The sequence below is a fragment of the Macrobrachium nipponense genome, chromosome 2 (genome assembly GCF_015104395.2).
Source record: "Macrobrachium nipponense isolate FS-2020 chromosome 2, ASM1510439v2, whole genome shotgun sequence".
Classification (NCBI taxonomy): domain Eukaryota; kingdom Metazoa; phylum Arthropoda; class Malacostraca; order Decapoda; family Palaemonidae; genus Macrobrachium; species Macrobrachium nipponense.
This window is the reverse complement of record NC_087201.1, coordinates 52,717,885-52,741,946: the sequence shown is the minus strand read 5'-3', so window position 1 is coordinate 52,741,946 and position 24,062 is coordinate 52,717,885. Positions and strand designations below refer to the sequence as shown.

Here is a 24,062-nt window from a genome sequence, read left to right as displayed (position 1 = left end):
GGAGCAGACTGTCAACCTAGCCCACGGACATTCAGCATGTCTGTCCAATGCCTTTGGTCACAGCAAACGATTGATGGGCATTCTCTTGGTAGCGTCCGATGGACATTTCATGTCGTCAACATACGAGATCTACCTTCCAACTGTTACATTCTTTATAAGAAGTAAATGGAGTCATTCAAATCAAACCATACAGCCTTCATTGTGGAATTGACAGGCTTTGTGTCACCTAAAGGCTTCAACACTTCCCAAGTAGGAAGAATTCTCATTTCATTGTTTATTTACAATTTGGATTGTTCCTATGAGAATATTGGCCTAGCGCTTCGACTTTGACACAAGTAGTTCGACTTAGTCAATAGGGTAGATTCCGCTACAATAAATCTCTGTGGAACCATTCCGCCCTACGCCTGCTTATGAAACAGAGTTCATGTCTGATCATACAAGTTTTCCAAGTGTGAGTAGAATTATTTTCTAACTCCATAATAACTTAGCCTAGCATAGCTAGTTCAAACCCACTTTTACCATCTTAGCCTGGCCTAAGTGGTTGAGCTCTAAGCCAACCATGTGGTTGAATTCTTAACCTAGCAAGTGGTTGAATTCTTAGCCTAGCCTAACCCACCCTAGCTAGTTCGAACCTAACTTTACCATCTTAGCCTAGCCTAAGTGCTTGAGTTCTTAGCCTAACAAGCCTAGCAATGTGGTCAAGTTCTTAGCCTAGCCTGACTATAGCCTAAGTGGTAAAGTTCTTAGCCTAGCCTGGCTAGTTCGAACCTACCTTTACCAACTTAGCCTGGCCTGTGGTTGAGTTCTTAGACTACCCTAGCTAGTTCGAACCTGTCCTTACCGACTTGACCTAGCTGAAGTAGTTGAGTTCTATGCCTAGCTTAGCTAGTTTGAACCTATCTTTACAATCCTGGCCTAGCCTGAGTGTTGGAGTTCTTAGCCTAGCCTAGCTGGTTTGATCTTATCTTCATCAAACCTGCTCTTCAATATACAGATGCATGTTCTTCTGCTTCATGGCTTCTGCAAGACGAAGATTTTCCCGTTCTTCATAAGTTTGGGATTTGGTTAGGTTAGGTTTGTTATGATTTCGAACTTAGCCTACCTTTATATATCCAAGTAACCAGACCAGTACTGTATCTCAATACAGTCAACCCCGCTATTCGCGGACTCACAATTCACGGACTCGCCTATTTGCCAATTTTTCTATGGGTTGTATAGACAAATTATGCGTGAAAAATTTGCCCATTCACAGTATTTTTCACTGAGAAATATTAAAAAATGACTGTATTTTCATATAATTTTCATGACTAAATGCACTTTAGTGTTTTAACTATCAAAATAGGCAGTTCTAAGCATTTTTAGAGGGTGTTTTAAGTATTGGGGGGTCCTTGTACCCATCCCCTGCAAATACAGGGGTCTACTGTATCATAGTTCTTCTTTTCTCTGCAGGAATAAAGATCCGTCTTTATTGCTGCGCTATGTTGCTCAGGAATGTCACCATGGTGGTTCCTTAGCAAAGGGGGGATCTGTCCTATCATCATTGGACATCTCTGATGAGTAGCATACTGAATTTATGTTATCATAAGAAATCACCTCACAGATGTCTCCTCTGTTGGAAATGCACATTCCTTGGGCAGCATGGAGACATCTCCGATGTCTACAGTGCAAAAGTTCACACTGGGCTATTTAGAATGTTTCTGCATAAAGCATATTATCATAGGATATCCCATTGGGTTATCCTATTGTCTCCTCTGTCTATATGGAAGAGAACCATGTTAGACCTCTTCACTACAGGGTTCAATAGGAAGCTAGAGGTCAACTGTTGATGGTCCCAGATCTGTTCAGTGAGTGGCCAAGAGAGATTCCACCTTAGTGCAACCTTCTCCACCAGTCTCGTATGGAGAGACCACCAATCAGTATGATCTTTTATCTCTTCATGCCTGGAATCCATCCAGTATCTCTTCCCAGCAAGAGATCTTTCTTGCACGCAGCTCAGACATAAGGCTACTACTTTAGATCTTCGTCAGCTGTATCCAGGATGAACCATCTGCTGCTGTGATTGGTGACATTGAAGGGATTTCTCTCCATTCTGAGTTTCTTTTCAGTAGATAAAGATCTTCTGGATCTTATCAGAACAGAGGAAATTCTTTCTGTTTATTCTGGTGAGGGTCTACTGGGCTGGGTTGTGATGAGTTCATCTGAAGATGTGGACATCACTTCACCCTGGGAATTCTCTAGGCAGTTCAAGAGCTTTAAGAGGTCTTGTTTCACCTAAGAACTCAGGCCTCCTACGTGGGACCTTACTCTGGTACTGAGTAGTCTCACTCAAGCTCATTTGAGCCCACGCATCAATCATCTTGCAGGATACTGACTTTGGAAACAGTTTCCTTCTGAACTTGGCTTCCTTGGAAGAGTTGGAGAGCACCATGGTCAGGTTTATGACATAAACTCTCAAGGGTTGGGGTCAGTAGCTTTCGAATTTGCCCCAAAACTCGTGGCTAAGACCCAGATTCCCATGGTTCACGGTGACAGATTGGCCTCCTTTTCTGTCCCGTACGGTGTGGAGTTTGTTATCAGCAATCTTCAAAGAGACTCTACTTTGACCTGTCAAAGCACTGTGTTGTAATCTGAAAGGCTCGTCACCTACCTACAGCTTAGGTGTCTTAGACTCCATATTGTCAAGTTCTGTCACCAATTTGATGCATGCAGAAGTGCATGACACCTGAGGAATAGGTTCTTCCCTGGCAATAAGAACTAATCTATTCATAGGATTTTGAATGCTGGTTCCTGAATGCATCAAACCACTTTCACTTTCTTCTAACTGAAGGATGTTGGCCCCAGATCCTTCGACACTTTTTCCTTGGGTCCAGTGGTGGCTGTTCAACAAGTGTCAACAAGTGTAACTCATTCAGTGCCCCTGACAGGACAATTTGTATCTTGCATAAGATGAATGTGTGGAGTAGGGAATGAGTGAGGTGACTGGTCTCTTTTCTTTCCTTTTCTCCTTTCTTCATACCTATGGGCAGTTTGAAGAATAGACACATCATACACTGGAACTGGCTTGAAGCAGGTGAGCGTTGCAGCCATACTGATATAGTACTTTCAGCAAGGGGAGTGAAGAGTGGTGACAAACTCATTTTTTGTGGCTAACATGGTTTGTTGCTTGAACATATATATTTCTTTTTTACTTCTGTTATGCAATGGGCTGAGAGTTAGATATCCACATATCTAACATCTCAATGGATTAGGTCCTCTTCTTTAGAAGTCTCATTTCTAAGAAGAATGATCAAGTGTGCCGAACCTCCAGCAGTTCAGGATTCTCATACCTCCCTCCAAGTGTGAGTTTATCCCACTGTTAAGCCCAAAGGTTTGTTCTGCATATGAACAAATAACAAATTTTTTATTAATTTGCATTTTTCATAGCTAACAAACCTGAGGTCTTACCATTAATTGGCCACCTCCAGCCACCCCTCTTATGTTTCATCCAGGGTTGGAAGAAAGACTGATGCATCACTGAATTCGTGCCAGGTCTCTGACTCCCTTTCACCTCAACTACACATCAGATGCCAGATGCCACAGATTCCTTGCATTAACAATTTTTTTATTGTTTTTAACTGGTTTCCAGCTGGCACCAGACAATTTATCCTACTGTTAAGACCTCAAGTTTGTTAGCTATGAAAGATGGAAATTGTAATCTGCACACAAAAGTCACTAGTCTCCCTTTCAGTACCATCTTACTGATTTCCCCATGTCTATGATAGAAATTAATTACTATACTGATCTTTCATGGATGCCAACATTTATATATAAATCTAGATTTTGTTATTGTATGGCAACATCACTGGCTTAATCTATCTTTTCCATGCCCTGTTTTCAAATGCTTGACTAACTGTTTGTGCTGTACATTGTTACTCTGTCAAATGCCCCTTTAATTCCACAAATATATGGTATGGTATCTTCCTTGCTAAAAAGTATACTACTTTGATGGTTATATCATAACCATTTCTCCAACATACAGCCAAATTGACAGTACTGAGGATAATTTTGACTATTTTTTTTCTCCAGTACCTTCTCTAGCAGTTTTATGGAATTCTCTGACAATTTTAATTCACTTTACTTGTTACAATGGTGTGCATTTCTGCCAGACCAAATAAGGGCTGATCAGAAGAATCCAAAAATGAACAAATATGATGATGATAGTGGTAATGAAGCTTCTTCACTGTACACTTCTCAGGGACTCTCTTAACCTCTTCAGAAGCAATATTCTGGTTCCTCTGTCATATCCACATCTTCCCATTTATATTCTTCCTTCTTACTCACTACACTTCCAAATGAAATTCCCTTGTTCCATTATTTTTTTTCTCTTCATCTTCAATTTCTATACTTTAATTGTTTAATTTCTAAACCTTTCCATTTCACATATTTTCCATCTAACCGTATCCACTTTGTTATATCAATTATTTACTTTCATCACTCTGAAGTGTTAGGAGTCTAATTCCATTTTTACTAAATCATAACCTTTCCCCTTGTCACCTGCCTCTTAACCTCTACCTTCTGAATACACAATTCTATCCTCTTTCCTGACTGCCCTCTGGCAAAGCTTGAAGGCTCCCTTTTCTTCAACTTCCCATTGTACATCTTCATTTCCTTAACCAGGTCTCTGTATAGAACCCATACGAGAAGGAAAAGATATTGGATATCTTTGGTGTTATTCATATTACCTACAAGAGAAATAAGACCTGCTTCTCGTACATATATTTAAAATTCAACTGAAAACTAAAGAGTGTGACTAAGTATGATTCATGTTTGTGGTTTATAAGCTTTTGAAGCCTTCCCAAAAACACTATCCATCAGTTTCAGCCATGAAAAAAATATGCACTGCTGCTGCTCTTGTGTACAAGGTCTGGTAGAAAGTATTTTTATACTCTTTCCTTTCTGGTTTCTTATACCTATGTGAATATAGCTTGTTTCTTAAAAACTTTGTTTTACTACGACTTCATTATCCAGTTGCTGGAGTTTTGAGGACATATCTATGTAAAGCATAAATTACTGTAATAATAAGACATAGAAAGTCAAACATCAGTAAATATTTTTCACATTTAGAGCATACCAACTGTTTACAACTAAAAGCAAAACTACATACCTGCATCCATTCATTAGTTTGTGGATCATAAGCCTGGACGAGATTGAGATAAGATTGTCCATCATAGCCACCAACACAAAACAGACGATCACCAAGAAGGCTCACTCCTGCACTATCACAGCCAACATTCAAACATGCAACTTGCGTCCACGTATCTGTTGCAGGATCATATCTGCCAAGCAGAGATGAGAAGCATGAAGCAATATTATTCATTTACATAGTGCATATCAGTTTTTAAGCACTGCAAAATTGAATGCAATACACATCAGAATTATAAACCAGCATTAACTCAATTTTAATCTTATTTAGACCAAAAAAGTAATTGCCTTAAATCCCTTATATAAAATATAAAAAAGGGTGATAAAGCTATGAACATCCTCCTATATGCATTTTGCACTACAAATCAACTTTACTTTCAATTACTTAAGAAATGTAAATGTTATATTAAGACAACTGCTGTTAAACTGTTTGTTTAAGGAATAAGCACTGAAAAAAATAGTTTGTTCACAGTCTGCAAAGCATCTTAACCCTACTTATGTATTAGTACACGTCAACAGCAACAATGCAACATATTCTTTTGTTTAAGTTTATAACTAAACAAATAAATAGAGAAATATAAATATCTTCTCTTTCTTTCCTGAAATCTTTAGCTGAAAACCCTTATGGACAGAGCAAGAGACTATTAACCCAAGGGAAATCTGCCTGCAAAGAGAAACAAAGTACAGGAAAAGGTGATAAATAAATATGGCAAATATGAGTGAATAGAAAATAAAACTGATACACCTGAATTCAGGAGATCTCAGCAAAAAGCAGGAATGAATTTGCTCCTTGCTTGAACATTTGGAGAACATTCCATTTGGTAAACTATTCCACATTTTAATTGTAGCAAAGACAAAATTCTTGGCTAACTGATTGGTATTTGGTATTAAACCTGATACTAGAAAGCAAAACACTTTGCTGAAACATCAGCCTGCTTAATGTTGCAAGCAAAAAGAACTAGGTCAGGTAGAGAAGTGTGTTGATGATGTTTGTTGTTAAAGTAAATTTTATGCAACAAACATATGGAACTCACTTTACATCTATGCCACAAGTCAACATTATGAAATGACTAAATAAACTTTCAGATGACAACTATCCGAGAGTTTGAGATCAGAGTCAGCACTTAAAGACTGCATTGCATATTCCACAAAATTAAGAAGAAAAAGTTAAAATACTTATACAAATAAAATAGCTTCAGCACAAAAAATTCAAAAGCATTTTGGCAAAACAACAAATTTTTTTATGAACAAAGAAAGCAATATTATGGTTATGCTTCGGAAAACATTATGATAAAATAAAGTTTTATATATACTTGCCAAGTAATTACATAGCTATAGTTTCTAACTTGCCAGTTACTAATAATGATTACAAGGTACTGCAAAATTGTAACACTGTTTTAACTTTCATTAAAATTGTGAGAAGTGGAGGTCGATTACACATCTATTAGGTTATCAGAATGGAAGAAAGGGGTATCTTGTGCCTGAAAGCTAATGAGGCAAATATGCTCTGATGTCCTAAGTATTCACTTATATGTAGGCAAAATGCTTGCTGAATCTGAGTGGACTCAGAAAAATAGTTCATTTAGGATGAAGGGCAATGCATTTATAGTCAAGAGGGGGAAATGGGTCTTTGCCAGAACACTTTAGATTATGGATGGTCCTCTGCACTTCCAATCTCATGCAGGTAATATACCAGAAAGCTCTAAGTGAACAGAGAGCTCTCTATTCTCCCCAGAGTCAAAGAAGAGGAGAGTTGGTGCTAGACGATCGGGAGCTGGCGGTGGGTACTCTGGGTTGGTGTCAGGCTGTAGTTGGCACCAGGCGAGCTGGATACCAGGTGAGCTAGTAGCTCGGGAGCTGGCGGGCACTCAGAGCATGAACTGGTGCTAGGTGAAGAGCTCAGGAGCTGGTGGGCGCTCCCGGATGCTGGAGCACCGTTCTCGACTGTCAAGAACATTTTATCTTCCATTAAATCTTAAGGGAGGAAGAACGGATCCATGTCTTGGAAGGGTCCTCATTCTTGGCTAAAAAAGAAATTCAAGGGTAGATGAGCAAACCATGTTACTGTTTGTTCTGGCAAGCTTCGGGACATTGTGAAGTCTGTCCAGTTAAGAGTGAGCCACCTTTAGAGAAACTTCTTGAAATGAGGTTGACTGCACAGACACGGATTGGGGAAGGAGTCTTGGAGATCTCACCCACCAACAACCATGGTAAGTTCAGGAATCCTTATATCCTGGGTCAGAACAGGGCTATGAGGGTCATCATAATGTTGCAATGAGCCTGGAAATTGCTCAGAACTTCTTTGACTATGTCAAGGGCAGAAAGCCGTAGGGGTCCAAGATGGACCGAACTTGCAGCATGTATCTGCTGCTTATGCTACAGGGTCTGGGGGTTGGAGAACATAAGAGAGGAAGGCGAAGGTTTCTTAAGGTAAAACAGGTCCAAAGTTGCCTGCTCCACAGATTCCACAGATCCCAACACACCAGGGGAGTCAAGGTCCACTCGGAGGAAAGAACAAACTTTAGACGACTCAGTTCGTCCGCCACAACTTTTGGCTGGCCTGAAAAAATCAAGTGACTAGAAAAAACTATTTGTTTGTCCATAGAAAAGGTTCCCTTCCTAGTTTGTGGAGAGAAAATGAGTGAGAGTTCTGCTTGCTATGTGATGAACATTAGGACTGTGGTCTTGTCTAAATGGAGTACCACTGTACTGGAGTGAACTAAGAATGGGAAGCACTAAGCCCCAATCAAATGGCTCTAAGCTCTCTGACACAAAAGTGAAGGCTGATTTTTAAGGGACACGTCCCAAAAATCTCCAGGTTCCCCAAGCAGGCTCCTCAACCTAGAACAAGGTGTTGAGAAGTCTAAGTCCAGTCTCAGAGGAAGAAGCCACTTTTCTTCTGAAAGTCTATGTTCAAACAACCACCAATGCAGGTCCAACTTAAATCATGGGTTTTGGGAAAAAACGACGATGTCCGACTGTTAAATGTATGACGAGTGAGAGCTTGAGAGAAGGCTAGCACATAGAGGCCAAAGCCTAGCTCCCTGAACTGGAAGATCCTTTCTTGTAAGATGGACCTGGGATACTCTCCGGGGCCTGGACAAGGGCATGGATGAAAGTATCCTGTATATTCAAGGTCTCCATCCAATCACCCTGGAGGATGGAAAATCTGGTTCATCTCCATCTTGAACTTCGTTCTCTATTTGAAGAGAAAAAGGGGGGTGAGGTCATGGAGACCCGCTGATGACTCACGGACTCGTAAGTAACAGAGCTGGATTTGTGGACTCGCACATTCACGAATTTCACTCGAGGGACATTCCCCACATTATTTGCGGAAAATTCACCTATTTGCGGCATTTTTCCATGAGAAATATCCAGAAATTCCTGTTTTTTTATCAATTTCATCTTAAAATGCACATTTTGTGATAAAACTATTTAAGAAACCATGCATACAAATTTTTAGTGCGTTTTTCTTGAGTTTTAACTAACAAAATAGGTTGTTTTCAGCGTTTTTATAGGGGTTCCAACTATTTGTGGATTCTAACTATTTGCGGAGGTCTGGTACGCATCCCCCGCGGGGGAACCATTGTACAGTGGTCCCCTTGTATTAGCGGGGGATGCGTACCAGACCCCCCCACCCATGAATAATTAGAATCCACAAATAGTTGGAACTACTATAAAAATACTGAAAACAGCCTATTTTGTTAGTTAAAACTCAAGAAAAACCCACTAAAAATTTGTATACTTGGTTTTATCACAAAAAGTGCATTTTATGATGAAATTGATAAAAAAAAAAAAACCATGATTTTGTGGATATTTCTCATTGAAAAATACTGCGAATTTGCGAATTTTCCGCAAATAATGAGGGGAAACATTTCCGAGAGAAATCCGCGAATGTGTGAGTCCGTGAATCCAGAGAATGCGAATACTGGGGTCCATTGTATATATATATGTATACATATGATCCCAACCTATGTCAAGTAGGTACCTAACGCTACTGTGGATCATGCAAATATAAAAAGCTCAGTGGGTACCGTATATACTCGCCTATTATGCGACTTTTGAAACCTAATTTTGAAGCTAATTTTAAAGGGGTCGCATCATACACGCGGTATAAAATTAGCGTACCGTCTATGCTTTCCCAAATCGGCAGATCGCGATAGTTACTACCGGAGGAAAACCGTAGATCTTTTAAAAAGTTATGTTTTACTTGTACTTCACTATATCCAATAATATTGTATGCATTCTCATATTACTATTGTATTTTAAAATACAAAAGAGCGATCGTGCGCCATTTGCATTATTTTGGTTTATACAACATGTTTAACTGTTCTAGACTAACCATCTATAATTTCCAAATCAGTTAAGGCACACACCAAAGGATTTTTTACTCTTTGTTTTACTCAGTAAAGAAACATTTGTTACTTGAACTATTATTTTCCTTTTAGGATACGCAGGTAAGTGAAAATTTATTAAAGTAAAAAAAATTGCATAAAATTAATAAACTAAAATCCTCCAAAGTCGCTCTCCATGTCCGTATCATCAAATACTGCTCTGAATTCTTTGCCATCAAGGCAGTCATCATATTCGTCATCTTCCAGATCTTGATCATTTCATCCTCATCTCCTGCATCTCGTATAGGACATCGTCAATTCATGTGGAAGGTATAGTCTTGTCACCGTGGCGAGCTCTCTGGCGTGGCTTTTAAAGATCTGCCCTTATGCTAATTTTACAAAAACAACAACTGCCCGTGTGTGACAGACCTTTGAATGTCCTTAATACAAACCCCGAGGCTATAATTATAAGATTATAAGGGTTTTTCCTTCCCAGGTACTTTAATCTCCTTCCTATTCGGCCTCTCTCTCTCTCTCTCTCTCTCTCCTAAATCTTACAGCTGTCCGAGCGAGAGCTTTTTTTATGGGACAAGATAGGCCCGCATTTCGCATTTTCCATACCTATTTATTTCGTATACGATTGCCCTTTCTCGGCTGTGAAGTTGATGTCTATCTATGGCTGTGAGATGACCAGGAATAACTTGTAAGTCGGTGTCAAAGTCACTCCACTCTTCAGTCAGGCCAAAACTTTGCCATATCGCATTCAAGCAATATTCAGTCATTGTTTCCTATCTATTATTTTCTCAGAGAGAGAGAGAGAGAGTCTGTCTGTATACGATTGTTTATTTTCTCACTCGTCAAACTTACTGTTATGCTTTATTTCATATTTCCTTGCTCACCAATTTATTCTATACCTACGATATTAAGAAATCAAGATATGTGTAGAAGGGAGAAATGCCTCCAGACTGTACAGTCAGTATGGATTTAAACGCACGTGGAACTGGCTGAAATATTCGCAACAGCACCAAAATGAGATGCCCTGTTGATAGAATATCTGACTCCGTTTCTTGTTACTGCATAAAAAAACTTTATCAATCGTGAACCTACGTAATTTATTTAGAATTCTGCGCAACGGAAAAGATAATATTTGATATCTGTAATGGGAGAAATGGTTTTATCTCTGTTGTTGTTATAAATTTGGCAGATATGCGATCAAACACGTGGGTGGACCAAAACAGCCCAGCCAGAGAGCTCCGCTCATTTTGTAAATACTATTGTTTGGCGTGCTAGGCTTACCCCGATTCATTTGGGTGTGCGCTACTCAAATAATCGCATTTTTCTACTAATCCCAAGAGTTGACCATGGAAAATCCCAAGATTAACCAAAAATCCCAAGATAATAAAATAATTGACATATGCCAAGCTTTGGAGTCCTAAATATTTACTCTGTCTATCAGGATGATACTGATAAAAGGAGAGAGAGAGAGAGAGAGAGAGAGAGAGAGAGAGAGAGAGAGAGAGAGAGAGAGAGAGAGAGAGAGAGAGTATTCATGTAATCAGTAAAATACACTAATAAAAACAAAAACTACGTACTGTATGCAAAGCACACACATCATCGTTAGCTTCCCGTGTGTTACGTGTAAACGTTCATTTTAAGAAATTCACAGAGTAGTATACTAAAACACCATGGATTGGCTGGTTGGTAGCCACGGTAGATCTGTTATCCAATGACTGCCCTCTCCTTCTGTTCTATTTATAGACATATGCCATGGATGACACTAGGTTTGAACGTTACCATGTTCGTGATTTTCTGACTGCTGACGGCAAAAATTACTCGATAATTTTCTTTATATAATTATTTCTTCGTGAAAACAATAATATAATATTTTAACTTTAATGTATAGTGGTATGAAAAATACCAGTGTGTCGTAGCGATGCGTCATCAATATAGTGGTATGAAAATACCGCATGGTGTTGTAGCGATACGTAATCACAAAGTACAAATCCTTTCCCGGACCATCCTCAAATTTTTACGACTCTTCAATTGCAAGATCGATATGGTGAAAATATTATATAGTCATACTTATTGTTGAAATTCACAAGTTGAACTGCAAAACTTAGATTTTGATTGTTATGTACATATATTTTTTGTGTTTTACGGAATGTTTGTTTTGAAAATAATAGCTATTAGTGAACATATGATATTAATTGTCCCACTATTTTATTATAGGTGATCTTAATTATCTCACATTCATGTAACTATTATATTAATATTTATTTAAATAAACAGTAATTAATAAATAACAATAATGAAAAACATAAAGGGAAATTTTTTTTTTCTGCAGTAATGTTTGTTTGATTATGCATCTGACCTCACATTTCCGAAATTGAAAAATTCCAAAAAACTCCCCCCTGCACATTCCGAAATTGAAAAATTCCAAAAACCGAAACATCGGAATGTGTGTGTACTACACTTTTTTAAACACGCACACAATGTCTACACATTTACTGATACCCGTTGGTGAAAGACTCAAATTACAGTATTTATTTCTGAGAGAGAGAGAGAGAGAAGAGGGAGAGAGAGACGAGAGAGAGAGAGAGAGAGAATGATTTAGGACTCCAAGGCGTGTTATTTTTACAATTATTTTATTATCTTGGTATTCTTTTTTAATCTTGAGATCTTCTATTCAATTCTCGAGATTAGTAAGAAAATTACCATAACTTCACTAGCAGCAGCACACATCTGAACGACTCGGCCATTAGCACGCTAAACCACCAACCTTATGAACTGACCTCGGAAAAGGAACTCGCATGATACATGAGATACATGACAAAACCACTGTTTATTGGTGAAAATTTTGGGGTCGCATGATATGCGAGATCGCACGTTACTCGAGTATATACGGTAATTTAACCCTCTTACGCCAATGGGGTATAACAAAAATCGTCTCCCGTATGCCAAGGAGGTCTCGGAGTGAGCGCCAAAGCGGAAAAAATAATTTTGTCAAAAAATAATTTTTGGCTTCTTCTTTCTTTGTCATTGCCTGAAGTTTAGTATGCAACCATCAAAAATTTAAAAAAAAAATATCATTATCATATATAAATAATGCGATTATATATGATAGCGCAAAAACAAAATTTCATATATAATTGTATTCAAATCGCACTGTGAGCAAAACGGTTAAAGCTAAAGAGTTAATTTATTTTTCGTTATATTGTACACTAAATTGCGATCATTTTGGTATATAACACATTGTAAAACAATCAAATCAACACAGAGAAAATATTATCACAAAATGATGCATGAATTCGTAACGTGCGGACGTAAAAAAATGTTTTTTTCAAAAATTCACCATGAATCAAAATATTGTTCTAGAGACTTCCATTTTGTTTCAAAATGAAGATATATGATTGAATATTACTATACTGTAAGAGTTTTAGCTTACAATTGCAGTTTTCAACCATTTCGGACGAGTTAAAGTTGACCGAATGTCGAATTTTTTTTATATATATTTTTTATATGCAAATATTTCAAAAATGAGAAAAGCTACAACCTTCAATTATTTTGTTTTGTATTCTACATAAAATTGCTCACATTTTCATATATAAAACTCTATGAAACGCCTAATATGAAACAGAGCAAATATAAAGATAATGCGATGTACGCATTTCGGAGATTTGCGGCGGAGAATCAGCGAGAGGAGGGAAGGAAAGTTTTTTTTAAATTCACCATAAATCTAAATATTGTGCTAGAGACTTCGAATTTGTTTCAAAATGAAGATAAATGACTGAATATTACTAGACTGTAAGAGTTTTAGCTTACAATTGTGTTTTTCGACTATTTCTTTAGAGTCAAAGTTGACCAAATGTGGTTTTTTTTCTATTTATTGTGATTTATATGCAAATATTTCAAAAATAAGAAAAGCTACAACCTTCAATCATTTTTTGTTGTATTCTACATAAAATTGCACACATTTTCAAATATAAAACTTTATGTAATGGCTAATTTAAAATGGTGTAAACATTAAGACAATCGCACAAAAAAATTTCTTATTTTTTTTGGAAGAGTTACCGCGCGGACGTAAGGAAAATGTTTTTTTTTTTCATAAATTCACCATAAATCGAAATATTGTGCTAGATACTTCCAATTTGCTGCAAAATGAAGGTAAATGGTTGAATATTACTAGAATATAAGAGTTTTAGCTTACAATTGCATTTTTTGACCATTTTGGTAGAGTCAAATTTGACCGAAGGTTGAAATTTTGGCACTTATCGTTATTTATATGAAAATATTTCAAAACTGATAAAAGCTACATCCATGGGTTGTTTTTAATTGTATTGTGCATGAAATTGCGCACATTTCCATATATAAAACTTTATGTAACGGCAAATTTAAAATGGTGCAAACATTATGACAATCGCACGAAAAAATTTATCGGAAGAGTTACCGCGCGGACGTAAGAAAAAAGTTTTTTTCATAAATTTACCATAAATCAAATTATTGTGCTAGAGACGTCCAATTTGTTTCAAAATGAAGGTAAATGATTGAATATTACTAGAATATAAGAGTTTTAGCTTACAATTGCATTTTTCGACCATTTCGGTAGAGTCCAAGTTGACCGAAGGTTGAAATTTTGGCACTATCGTTATTTATATGAAAATATTTCAAAACTGATAAAAGCTACAATCATGAGTATTTTTTTTATTGTATTCTACATAAAATTGTGCACATTTTCATATATAATACTCAATGTAACGGCTAACTTAAAATGGTGCAAAAATTATGTCAAAGTGACAAAATAATTTCTGAGATGTGTCACTGATACTTTTTAGTGCGATAAGAAAGAAATTCGCGCTTGCCGCGCCTGCGTAACGAATTGGTAAAGCAAAACATCGCCTTGATCCGTGGAGGCTTCCCAGCATCCCCCAAGGCGCGTGATTCAAAAGTTTTCGGCTGGTAGGCCTATAAGTATTTTCCCGCGAATTTAAAAAAAAACTTTTTTATGTAGACGTTTAATACATCCAATCGGCACCCGGGAGACAATTTACCTCGACGTTTAATATGTCCAATCGGCGTAAGAGGGTTAACACAGGAACTATAATCTAATGGAGATACACAAAGGGCCCAAGTGAAATTAAAACTAAAATCTACGTTAACCGCGAGTTAGAGGCTGAGGGGGGGAACCGGCATACGGAACTGTACATGGCAGAGACCAATATCTGGTAAGCTTATAAAAGGCTTGAAAAATCCAGAAGACACACAAAAGCCAGGGCATGGGATAACAGTGGGCTTGTCCAAATCCTGTTGCTTGGAATCCTTCTGCAGTCAGACAATCCTTTAAACACAAAAATTTGTCTGAGCTGGAGATTTTAGGGGCTAGACAAGTACCGTAAAATCGGATTGTCAATAACTGAGGCCACCGATAACCGGGGACTGCCTGTAAGTGCCAAGCGCTCTGGAACAGGCATCGGGCATTCTGGAATCAGTGTCAGGATTTCTGAAGTTGATTCCAGTTGTTCAAGACTGGGGCTTACTGGTTAGCGCTGGTTTAAGAGTGTGAGGCGCTTACTCTTCTGCTTGGAGCCCAAGAAAGGTCTTTCAATAAAAGAATGCTCAGGAGAGACGGAATCTTTGTTCCAAAGGACATCGAACCAATGAAGAGACAGGAGGAAATCCTTACCTGCCTCCATTGGACATTTAGTATGATTCCTCCCAGGTTTATGGGATTATGACAGTGACTTAGGTCTAGGAGAACTGGTGGGCTGGATAATCACCTCCTCCATTCCACACACTTCACTGTTAGAGTCAACTTTTTGTTAGCCCATACACCAGACTGGCAAAGGCACGGGAAGGAAGCGAGGGAGCCATGCACGGGAGCAAGTGGATGAAAAATATGAGGGCTAGTAGCAGGAGAGATAAAATGGATGTGGGGAGCATTGGTGCCAGACAATCAGAAGCTGGCACCAGGCTGTAGTTGGCAGCAGGTGAGCTGGGTACCAGTTGGGCTAGGAACTCGGGAGCTGGTGAGCACTCCTTGGCACTCAGAGCAAGGTTATCAGCAATCAAGAACTTCTACATTTCCTAAAGCCCACCACAACCAATCATTCAGCACAATTTCTATCCTCAGTATATTCATGCCCTTACATTTTTTCAGTTTTTTACAAAGGAATTTACAAAGGAAAGTGTGTTAGGATGTTTAAACTTGATTGCAAATTTGCTGCAGTAGTGAAAAATGAACTTGAATCAGATCTTAGTACAGTAATAACAAAACAATAAAATACTGATCCTGAAAGCATATAAGTTTGAAGGTTACTTGAAATCAGCTATAATACTTCACCAAAATCCAATTAACAACCAGCAAATAAAGATCAAAGCTGCTGCAAACACCCAATGCTTATATATGGCATGGCACAAACAGAATGCGAGTGTCTGCGAAGTCATTCCTGGTACTCCCATTAGTGGGCAGAACTAGTCACCTACACTAAACAATTGAGGCCCCACCTGTGAATTCTGAATTTAAGCTGGCATTGAGTTAGAAACTATAGCTATGTAATTACTTGTCAGTCACTTATATAAAAAGTCAATTTCTTATTGAAAGTTACTCCTAAAATCTTTAAAGTCAGACATTTTTTAAATGTAAATCAAGATACAAGGACAAAAATGTTCTGTATTGACTATCATATCACACACTGAGTTTTAGGTTTAAGCTTCATGACCCAAAGCCTACTCCACTTATGAATACTTGCCAGATCTCTATTCAAGGATTCTGCAACCACAGGCCTAAGACATGGAGAAGATTAGCAGCATTGGCATATGCAATCACTTTGTTCCTTAGACCTTGCCACGTCACTAGTATAGATAACAAGTGGCAAAGGTCCAAGAACACTACCTTTAGGAACACCTGAAATGACATTATACTAATGCTATTCTACTGGTCACCAAAGCCTTTAATTTCCTCTTGCACAATAGTAAATGTAGCTAGGTCTGATGAGATGCTAGTTATGACATAGTTAACAGTTTGGTTACATAACAGTGTATAGAAAGGTGGTAATACATAATAGCATGGGTAACAATAATGCCTTTATGAGACATCTTACCTGAGATTCTTTAATATGTTTCTGTTCATGGTGTATTCAGCATACACAAAATTCAAGTTTTGCATTTTGTAACTTCTAGATTTAAAAAAAAAATCCAGCTGCATGAAATATGCATGAAATCCCAATAGTGAAGGACTCATTGTTTGTCATTATATTTCCCTGTGATGACATGTCTCAGTTGTAAAAGGTCCAAGCCTACCTGACTGAGGATGTAAAATTTTATATCTCCTACAAAGATTTGCAGCTCTTATGGTGGCAAATTTTTAACAAGTTGTACATAAATCTTGGCCAGAATCTTCCTTTAGAAGCAAATCTCCCTTTAAAGACTCAAAAGAGATAAAGGGTAGTTTTGCAAAATTATCCCTTCATTGCTCAGTCTGGTCTGCTATAATTCTGTTCCTTTCTCAGATTTACCCAACCTATAGGCTGACCTGATATTCCTTCCTAAGCAACATAAATGATAATTTATTTCTAAACTCTGCACCACATAATTTCATCTCTCCTTATTTCCCTCAGCCACGTTCTACTTTCCACTTATACTTCAGCACCTGACCCTCCACTTCTACTCACCCATCTGCCCTTGTCATTGTTTCTGCTTTCCCTTTCCCTGATTTTTATCTAGATATTTGTGTTTTTACTTCATAAAGCTATAGCAATAGCGATGCTTTTACTATATTTTACCCAAAAGTGGATTTACAGCACTGTGAGTACTTTTATTCCCATTATTATTATGATGCTTCGGGTTACCGTGATTTTCGGCTTACAGTGTGACGGTGGGGATGGAAGCCCACCGTAAACCGGGGACTGCCTACACAGGCCTGCTTCCTACATCTCCCTTTCCCCACTCTCCGGGTCTTGTTTCTGCTCCCTGCTGGATGGACTTCTAGATCATAAAGCTGCCACTTTTGATCATAGTCATTTCATGTTTTCTGGTCATACTGTACTTATTTTTCTGAATCTACCACAAGAACCTTTTATTTCACTGATGACTCTTCTAGAGATGAACAAGCTTTACGCAAAGATAGAAGACACTCAAATCACCACCATTTACATATATCTACTGAATAGGACATTATTGCTGCCACTGACTATAGTTCAAGGTGTCTTGAACTGGTCACACCATTTTACAAGTATTTGAAGTTTTTTTTAAGAAAAATGCAATAACAATGCAGTTCACAGTTTTTAATACACACAAACCATTTTTTATGATTTTCGATGATGTTCTGGTTGAGACAATTTTCGGCTATGATATGTCTCAAGAACAGAACCCGTTGTACTGGGGTCGGCCGGGTTCACTTCTCAGCTGGGTGCTGAGAAATGAAAGCTGCCATAAACCAAAACTCAGCAATCTATAGTGCTCATGGCGCCAAGTTTCGGTTAATGGTGCCTTTCTTAGTTATGTTATGGTGCCATAACTCTATAGTATCAGCACCTTACGGTGCCAATAACTGAAACTCGGCCCATTATGGGGCCATAAGTTGCCGATTCTATAGCGCTAGATAAGCACTGGTTTTCTAACGCCATAAAACCAGATCGCCATTAACCGAGACCGCCGATAACCAGGGACTGCCTGTCCTGTTAATTCAAATGGCACAGCAGTTATAGGAAAAAGTTGATATGAATATTTCCATGGAAATCCCCTTTTAACTTCCTCTTCTAAAAGGAAAATTTCTCTTGCGTTCTGCCTGCTGTGATAAAAAAATCTTATGGCTGGATCCCCTAATTTCTCCTCAGCCCCTGATGATCATTCTCCTTTGAGCATGAATCATGAGCTGTGATCGTCCATCCTCACATTTCACCTACTGAATATTGATATCTTACCTTCCTCGCTTCTTGTCTTCCATTTTTCTTTGGTTCTAAACTATTAAAAGGAATTTCCATTGCTCTTTCATATATTCTGGTGAATTTCTCTTCTCAAGAAACTCTCAAGTCAGTCAAATGCCCTACAATAGCCTTTCAACTAATCAGCATACTGGCAAAGACAATTTACCATGTTTCAAAGGCCAAAAACACATTAAAGTTTATCCTGTCTTCTTTCTTACAAGTCTGCAATTTTCTCTGTATCTAGAGGTATTATGGAAACACTTAAAAGAAATAAGTCCATGAAATTCCCTCATTTGGTAGATGAAATTATCTTTCAAAAGTTATATGAGACTGTGCTGGATCCCAACTGATATAAGCATTAAAAGAAGTGATGCTGCCAAAAGAACAACTGAGGCTTCACCATCATAACTAGATCAAACCAAAAAAATTCCATATACATTAATGTGACATCACAGAAGGCCATTTCATCGCACAGAGGACAGGATTTGTTGAATGATGAAGTGGAAACCACATGTTGAAGCAGTATTGTTGTGGCAATTATCAATGCAACATGAAAGGCATGTATAATTGGTATTATCTGGTATAAGCAAGGGTTCCATCAGTGCTGCCCTGTATGCCATTACTGATGTATGTAATAGCAAGACACTTATCTTCGTGAGGATATATAAGAAAATGTATATGTGTTTCAACAGAGAGCTCAACTGGGCTCTCAGCATGGATGTAACCTAACCACATTTCCATATGGACTGGTACTGTTTGAAAGACGATGTTCCTAGTTTTTGCACTAGGTACCTAGCAAAGTTGAGTGAATAATCTTCACAGTAGACAAGATTTTAAAAAATCCACATGTGAAGATCTCGGCAGATAGGAGAATGCATAAACAACTTTGTCTTACTGTCAAAGATAGAACAGTTGGCAGTAATGGAACATAATTTTTCACCCGTTGTTGAAGCAATAGGAACCAATGGCTGTTTGGCCAATCTGGAGCTACTAAGTAAGCAGTTCCATTAAAAGCTAGTAGTTTGTTGAAAACCTTCAAAATCTGAGACACTAGAGGAAGAAGGTATGTTGTACTCCATTTGTTCCATGCTTGTAAGAATGCATCTCTTCCTATAGCCTGACTGTCAAGGTTTGGAGACAAACATTGGAAGTCGATGGCTCTCACATGTGGCAAACAAGTCCACTTCTGGCTGTAGAAGCATGTTGGCAATTAATTGAAAGGAGTGAGTGTCTAACATCCACATGGTTGAGGTTATTGTATTTCTTGACAGAGTCTGCTATTACAATGAGAGACCCTGTGAGGTGAATTGTGGACAAGTACCACTTCCCTTCTTGCACCATCTGTATAGGATAGATACCACTGCTGCCTTGAGAGGGACTGAACGTGAACCCAACCTCGATTTGATGCATGGCATTGCAATCAAATTGTTTAAAACCAACAAAATGTGGGTCCTTGTTGAAAATTTCAGTTTTCTGAGAGACAGAAAGACAGCCATCAGTTCCAGAAAGTTGATATGACACTTCCTCAGAACATGACCACCTTCATAGTAATTGACAATCCCCCAAATGGCCTCCTCAACCCCTGAGGACTCACAACAGCTACTAAAAATAGGCCAACCTCTGAGGACTTACAGTGACCACTAAAAATAGGTTTCCCAACATCAAAGCCTATTTTATTCCTTCATAATAAATCTTTCAGGATATCCTCAGGAAGTTAACTTGGTTAATTGCCTCTCACTTCCTCTTTTCTTATTATTTGTCCTTTTTTTTGGAAGCCAGTCTGTCAGCTTCCAGTTCAGACATGGGAAAATACATCTCAGTCTTGATAGGGATGCAGTTCTATTGATAGGAAATGTACAAATACACTGCCCATATTCGTGCAGAGGTGGCATAAATACATACAGCCAGAAACTGATTTTTAGTTCAGTACATTTCTCACTTTTATTGAGGTAGTGTTTTATTGTATATTTATATTAGTAAAATACAAATATTGTATATAAGTACGTAAAATGAAAATCTTCCTCATGTGTCAATACCCTCCCTTTCATGTATTGGATAGCTATTATGTGAATGTGATCTTCCTCCTACAGAAAAAATGATTATTAGAAAAATTCTACTGAAGCAGCCATAATTTTTAATGAAACATTTTTAAAAGAGAGTCTTAATAATAATAATAATAATAATAATAATAATAATAATAAGAATAATTAATATAATAATAATAATAATAATAATAATGATAATAAATATATTATTTTATAAAACTGCTATTTTAAAACTTGTTTAATTTCTCCCCCCCTTACTATGGGCATTATGTTCTGCAAAAGTTTGTTGGTCAAGCCAATAACATCCCACATGATGAATACATCCAATTAATATTAATAACATGTAATAATAATTAAGCATCTGTAGTTCTTTAAGACAGAATTTCATCGTACCTAGCATTATTGCTAAGATTTTAAAATTGTGAGCAAAAGAATTAGGCTGCCTTTCACATCTGACTAAAATAGGTAAACTGAAAATCAAAATATACACTTCATAAAAGGTAAAAATAAAAAGAACAACTGCTCACAATGCAAACAGTTATTCATTAACTTCTCCATACTGAAACAATAGTATTTGTGGGTGCAATGCTGTATCAAATATAAATTAGCATAAAGCCAAATTTGTAGGGATAGGATAGAAAAATACCTTTCAACACAGTCAAATGTGGAAGCACATGGGTTCGATGCTGGTGCATCATGCCCGCCCACTGCATAAAGGAATCCATTCACAACACCAACTCCCACACCTCCTCGTCGACGTGCCATAGGAGCGCAAGACGTCCATTTATTAGTATGAGGATCATAACACTCTACAGTTCGAAGACATGCAGATCCATCTCTACCACCTACTGCATAGAGCCTGGAAAATCAGAAAAAGTCACTTTGAAATACAATAATTTTACAAAATCACACACATTTCCACTCCTGAAAAATAATTTACGAAGTACTCAGTTCAATCTGAATTCCCAAACGTATATGCATTAATTGTCTTGTTTAGGATAATTAAGGAAAATCTACAAACATACACTTCTATTCAACATTATAGTATTCTATTACAGAATCTACCTTTTATTAAAATACTTTTTCTCTATTCACATAATTGTCCAACTTCTTTTATTTTATACATTGCTGGAATTTTCATCCTTCATAGCAGAATAAATTTTGTAGATGAGCCCCTTGAGACTATAAATATGACAATATGGTTTTATTCAACTGTATTTTAATAACAACAGTGGTCTTATTCAAGTTTAAAATACAGTACTTTTACAAAGCAAAACAAGTTTTTAAATTCGAACATAAGTAAATCTTAATTTATAAAACAGGTTTTGACGTAGGAAAAACGTACTTTCAGTAACAGCAGCTTGTCCTCAAAGGAGTTACACTCTCATGGTTTCCCCAGGGCTCCATAAAACAGACCAACCAATTACAAATAATTCTTTAATAGTTGGTCTCAGCTTGTTGGCACAGTTATAGAATATGAAGTGACTCAGGACAGAAGGGCTCTTATCATCTGTCCTACAATGATTACCTAAAACCTGTATTTTTTTATAGGTAACTGCTGTTCATCCTCAAAGGAGTTTACAAAAGAAACTGACAGATGACAAAATGTCTCAACTCCTATTAAATGAATCCCAAACATCCAGATTAATTTTTGCTCTGAGATATAGTCACAGGTTATGCACCATTACAGATAACCCACACCTATTCATGGTTCCAGATTCACAGACTCACTGATTCGTGGATCTCTCTATGGAACATACTGTATAATTCCGTGTATATGATGACCTTTAGATAAGACGAGATAATAATTATGGCAAATATTTTATGAATGTATCTCATATTTGTAGTATAAGACAACTGCTAAATTACAAAACCATCTGTGTATAGGTTAGCTTTTGGTTACTGTATAGTATACATACTCACATATCATTTGGCGATAATTAATAAAGGCAGTCACCGATTATTGGCGGGGGTTCAATTTCCTGGGGGCGGTGTCAATAAGCGAAAACTACCATTAACCAAAAATGACAATTTGTCCAAAATTGCATTTTTCCTAACTATACAAACCTGAGGTCCTTTTACAATAGGAAGGTACTAGCGGCAGCTGGATAGGTCGTAAGCTTTCGAACAAGGGGTTCGGTAGTTAACTGCTTGTCCGACAGGCGCGCGCGCGCGACTGGGAGGTAAACAAATCACTTTTGCTTTTGGCCCAAGCAAAAACTGCAGAGTGAGGGGTGGCATGAGGTGGGGCTATGTGTAAAAGGACCTCAGGTTTGTATAGTTAGGAAAAATGCAATTTTGGACAAATTGTCATTTGTTCCGACACGGCATACAAACCTCGGTCCTTTTACAATAGGAAGACTCACTTCTTGGTGGGAGGAATCTGAGTCTTTTGTGAACAGACTGGTGTTCGCCCAACCTTGGAATGCCTCCCTGGTCGTAAGAGCGAGGGAGGGATCCAAGCCTCTGTCCGATTGATCGGGGTGTGCACCGCAGGATCAATGGTCAGACCTCTGGACCAAGTACTAAGAGAGAGGCAAGCGTATCTCTTCGTACCAGCAAACAAGAACAAGTTCCTATTTGCAAGAGGCAACATAAAGTTATGGTTTGTCTCTTGTTGGCATCCACTTCCCCCCCCTTGTAGGAGGAGTGGTGGATATTTGCTCCCATCCCTAGTGAAAGGGAAAGGGATAGGATGGGGCTCTGTCGAGTAGCTCACCGGCATCTCGTCCTTATCCAGCAAGGTGATGACCGTATCCCTCTACCCACAGGTAGAGGGGGAGAAAAAGATAGGAAGAGAAGCCAGTCACTCTCTCATTCACTTATCTATTCTTACAGTCACACCAGGACTCGATGCTGTTCAGCCTGCTAGGGTCTGGGTTAGCTAGACAACGTGTTGAGCAGCCACCACGGGTCCTAAGGAAAACGATCCAAGGACCTGTGGGCAATATCCAAAAGGTAGAAGGAGGTGCCAGTGGTCTGGTTGTACCAGACCCCTGCCTTCAGTACCTGCGCCACGGAGAAGTTCTTGTGTAACTCGAGGGAGTGTACTTCTAGGTCATCTTGGTGCTGACGAAGAGTCTTCAACACTCAGCCTGGGATGTCGAGTTTCTTCAGAAAGCGCGGTCGCGCTTTCACAGGACAAAGCAGCATCTCCTTCGCATCGAAGGCGGTGAAGTCCATTAGGGAGGGGATTGTGAAGGACTCTAACCGATCGTCAGGAACCGAAGGGTTCAGAGTCTTCGCTACGAATTCGGTACGAAATCGAGCGTCACGAATCCCCATCCCCTGGATGCTTGACTTCGCAGGAAAAGTCATGCAATTACCTCAGAGGAAAAGAAGGGAATGGTCGTATGACCTATCCCTCTTCTCGACTTCGGTGATGTCCTGTACCCATACTGGTCTATCCGTCTGCCGCGACGTTGTTGTTCTCGGTAGTGGATAGGACACCGACACTCAATGGTGGGTGTCGATGGTATGGGTACTGTGACAAGCCGTTAGGACGAAGAAAAGATTGTTATGGAACAACCGAACTAAGTCCACAGCGAAGTTCGTAACCGACTTGGGCGCTCTGACAGCTG

The 24,062-nt window shown here is 38.4% G+C and overlaps 1 protein-coding gene across 3 annotated transcripts in view; it reads right to left on the bottom strand.

Annotated features, from left to right (window-relative positions):
• The window catches only part of LOC135220577 (kelch-like protein 5), a 162,703-nt gene that overhangs the window by 16,373 nt on the left and 122,268 nt on the right, over positions 1 to 24,062 (bottom strand). For all 3 annotated transcript variants that reach the window (XM_064257825.1, XM_064257823.1, XM_064257824.1), the window contains exons 10-11: positions 21,128 to 21,340; positions 5,144 to 5,315 (exon numbers count right to left, since the gene is read on the bottom strand). In XM_064257825.1, coding sequence (XP_064113895.1) covers positions 5,144 to 5,315; positions 21,128 to 21,340 — 385 coding nt within the window. The remainder of the gene's footprint in view (positions 1 to 5,143; positions 5,316 to 21,127; positions 21,341 to 24,062) is intronic.